This window comes from Lipotes vexillifer, unplaced genomic scaffold (genome assembly GCF_000442215.2).
Source record: "Lipotes vexillifer unplaced genomic scaffold, Lipotes_vexillifer_v1.1 scaffold382, whole genome shotgun sequence".
Classification (NCBI taxonomy): Eukaryota; Metazoa; Chordata; class Mammalia; order Artiodactyla; family Lipotidae; genus Lipotes; species Lipotes vexillifer.
In genome coordinates this window covers 10,181,010-10,184,320 of record NW_006780611.1, presented here as the reverse complement: position 1 = coordinate 10,184,320, position 3,311 = coordinate 10,181,010, and the positions used below count along the sequence as shown (strand labels likewise).

Sequence of the window (3,311 nt, the reverse complement as noted above, 5' to 3'; positions counted from 1 at the left end):
GGTGGGGGTGGGGGTGGGGGTGGGGGTGGGAGGCAGAACTTGGCCGATTCCATTTATACTACTGTTGATCAATACCTATGACACCGTCAATATGCCCTCAGGCTTAAGACTGAACAGACCTAAAACTACATGGATTGACCCCTCCCCCCTCACTTGCAAGTGAAACGACTAACACAATTTTAAATAGGGTACTCTACAAATAAAAAAGCCAAGTCATTAGATTGTCAGTCTTGCAAAGAATAAAAATGACCCAAGACCAATTTTCAGAGATTGGCTGCCTAATTATATAAATTTATGTGATTCCTAGAAGATGCCATTTCAATGCTGCTGCTGTTGCATTCCAGTGCTACCCAGACCTTGAAATAACGACCTAGAACAGAACTTGAGCCTTTTCTCTTGTAGAATTTGAGTATATTTGTGCCACCATTTAAAGATGCACATATCCTAACCCCCTGCATACCACGCTGCTCATTTAATGTTTTTACCGAGTATTAAGTTTAATTTGGCTTTGCAATAAATACCAGTTTTGAAGATTTGCACATTAACATGCAAAATCAAGGTAGTTTACATGTACAATGCACATCTGTACTGTCCGTGTACGTACACTACCTCACTCATTCCCCTTTCAAAACAATAATCCATCTCAGCTCTGTTCAGTTCAAACAGCAGCAATTCAAATAACACAGGAAATTTCATAGTAAAGGTGGAATTAGGGCACAGACCTTATTAAAGAGTGCCATTTTGTTTGAAATGTATTTCTAAAGTCTTTTTTAATGTCATCTGACACTTAAGAGTCAATATGGGTGGGGTAAACTAAGAATGGATCAGTAATTCACTTTTTCCTCTTTTCAAATAATGAACTTTTATTATTAAAGCATATATACAGTAAGATATTAAACCAAACACCCACGGTAAAAAAAACAACCATTATCAGTACCTTGGTAGCCTCCATGTGCCTATTTCAAGTTTACAATCCCCATCATAACTAGTACCTCGAATCTTAACCATTGCGTTGTTTTTTGGTCTTGTCATATTTGTTAGTGTCCTTATATGTTATTCTTCTAGCATAACTTGTTTTACTTAACATTATATTTGTGAGTCATCCATGTTGATACAAGTTTTTCTTCTTCACTGTTGTACTGCAGTCTATTGTACGAATTTATCCAGACATTTGAGCTGTTCCTAATACTGTCATGAACAACACTGTCATAAACATGGATACCGGGGTATGTGTACAGGGTTTCTCTAGGCCCAAGAGTCTGGGGTATAAAGCTTAAGAGGAATTCTGGGTCATCTTCATTTTACTAGGTAACATTAAGTTCTTTTTCCTAAGTGTTTGTACTGAAATTCACTTCTAAATTTAGCTATACTGTGAAACACTAGGAAACACTCCACCTACAGCCCTCCAAATTTAATGCTAAAATCAAATATTTTCCTTCATAACAAGGTATAGTCAAAGCAATCCTTTTTAGTTAGTAAATTAAGAGATAATTGAGGAGATTGTGACTACAAGGTCTGGTACTTGTGTATCTGAACCACAAGACAAAAATGTTTGAGAAAATAGCATTAACAGAATGCCTACTACAGAGAGACAATTACACACAGTATCTCAATTCTGGAGAACAATACAAAGGCAATTACTATCCCCATCTTCAGATGAGAAAATCGGCTCACAAAGGTTCAGGATCTTGCCCAATGTCACCCATACTCATATATATATTAAGAAGTGGCGTCACATAAACTTTTTATCCATAGATAAAACTTTTATTACAAAAAAGTAAACAGCATAAGTCAGCACGGATCTCTAAAGCAACTTTTTCCTTTAACGGTGTGTGGGGGGCGACACATTAAGACTTGTATCTCAGTATCTGGGAGGACTCCAGGTTTAATCCTGTTAACTTCCAACCCAATAACCGTGGCATTACAACATCAAAAATTTTCAAGCTAGGCCGAGAAGTTAATGCTTCAGTCCAATTAGAGAAGGGGGAAAAAAAAAAAAAAAGACTGAAACATTAAAAACAAACAAACCCTGTAATAACGACCAAACCAAAAACTCCCTCCCCCCAAGCGACCATTTAGAGGGCAAGTAATCCCATCGCTTTGCATTTCAATGTGCTTCCATCGAATTATTTTAAAATACGACTAAAGGTAATTTTTAAATATTTTAAAGACTACCAGTCAGCCTCTTAGTCTCTAGTTTCAAGCCAGGTTTCCAGTTCCATGAACAGGGAAGCCATTTCGCGTAAAAGATTTTCCCAGGCTGAACTCGGAGACCTCATCCTCTTCTCTCAGCAAGAACATCCGAGTTTCACGGATGAACACTAGGCCTGGAGAGATCAAATGACTTGCTCAAATCGGCCGGGCTCGAAAGCCGGGAAACGAAGGAGGCCCGAGCTGAGTTGGCGGGGGCCAGGCCTCCCCTCCTGCTCCCCGCGGGGCTGAGGCCGGGCCGCGCCACGACGACCGTCCGCAAGCAGGGGCTGGGGCGTCGCCAAGCCGCCGCCCCCCGTGCCGGGTCACCAGTGACCCGGGGACCCAGGCCCACCCAGAGGCCCGCGCTCTAAACCGGTATTACGTCCCGGGTCGCCTCGCCTCCCACAGTTGGGAGCGTCGCTCCCACGCTCGCAGTCAGCTCTAAAGTCTTCCGCTCGACCGCAGGCTGCGGTCTCCTCAGGAAGCAACCTCCTCCCCGCCCCGCGTGCACACAAGGCCTTTCCTCTCCTCCTCCCCCCTTACCCTCCACGGTCACGATCCCGGTCCCGGTCCCCAAAGCCGCCTCCGCGCATGGTCCCAAATGGATAGAGATCTGGGAGCGGGGCACGGATGGCCGGGCTCGGGAGGGCCTGCGGCTCCGGTCTAGTGACGACCGATGGCGGCGGCGCCTCCGCTGTTGGGGCGGCGGCAGGCGCGGCGCTTTCTCGCTCCGACGCGCTGTCTCCCGTCGCAGACGCCACCGTCGCCGCCTCTCTCGTCGGAGACGGTAGCAAAACACAGAGAATCGGGGTTACAGAAGCAGTGGGTAGGCTTGGCTACGCGCAAACCCGGCAGTGCCGCGGTTTAGGCGTCTCCTTCCTTCCCAGCGACTGCACAAAATGGCGGCCGGCGCTGAGACTGCTCCAGCTTAACGCTACGTACGCCGGAGACGATACGTAAACAGCGTCTCGGAATAGCTCGCGGGCTTCGCAGAGTACTACGGGTATTCTTGGAAGCATTTTACGTCAGTTGCGGAGGCGGGCGCACTTTGCGGTCGGGAGCAAAAAAACAAAGTACGGATCAGGCGTAGAGTTCCCGCACCACCTGAACCAGAACTA

General features: G+C 46.0%; 1 protein-coding gene across 2 annotated transcripts in view; it reads right to left on the bottom strand.

The window, feature by feature from the left end:
• DDX17 (DEAD-box helicase 17) overlaps window positions 1-3,097 on the bottom strand; it is a 20,089-nt gene extending 16,992 nt beyond the window's left edge. For both annotated transcript variants that reach the window (XM_007454019.1, XM_007454018.1), the window contains exon 1: window positions 2,737-3,097. In XM_007454019.1, coding sequence (XP_007454081.1) covers window positions 2,737-2,786 — 50 coding nt within the window. In that variant the 5' untranslated portion in view covers window positions 2,787-3,097. The remainder of the gene's footprint in view (window positions 1-2,736) is intronic.
• Between the last annotated feature and the right edge of the window lie 214 nt (window positions 3,098-3,311).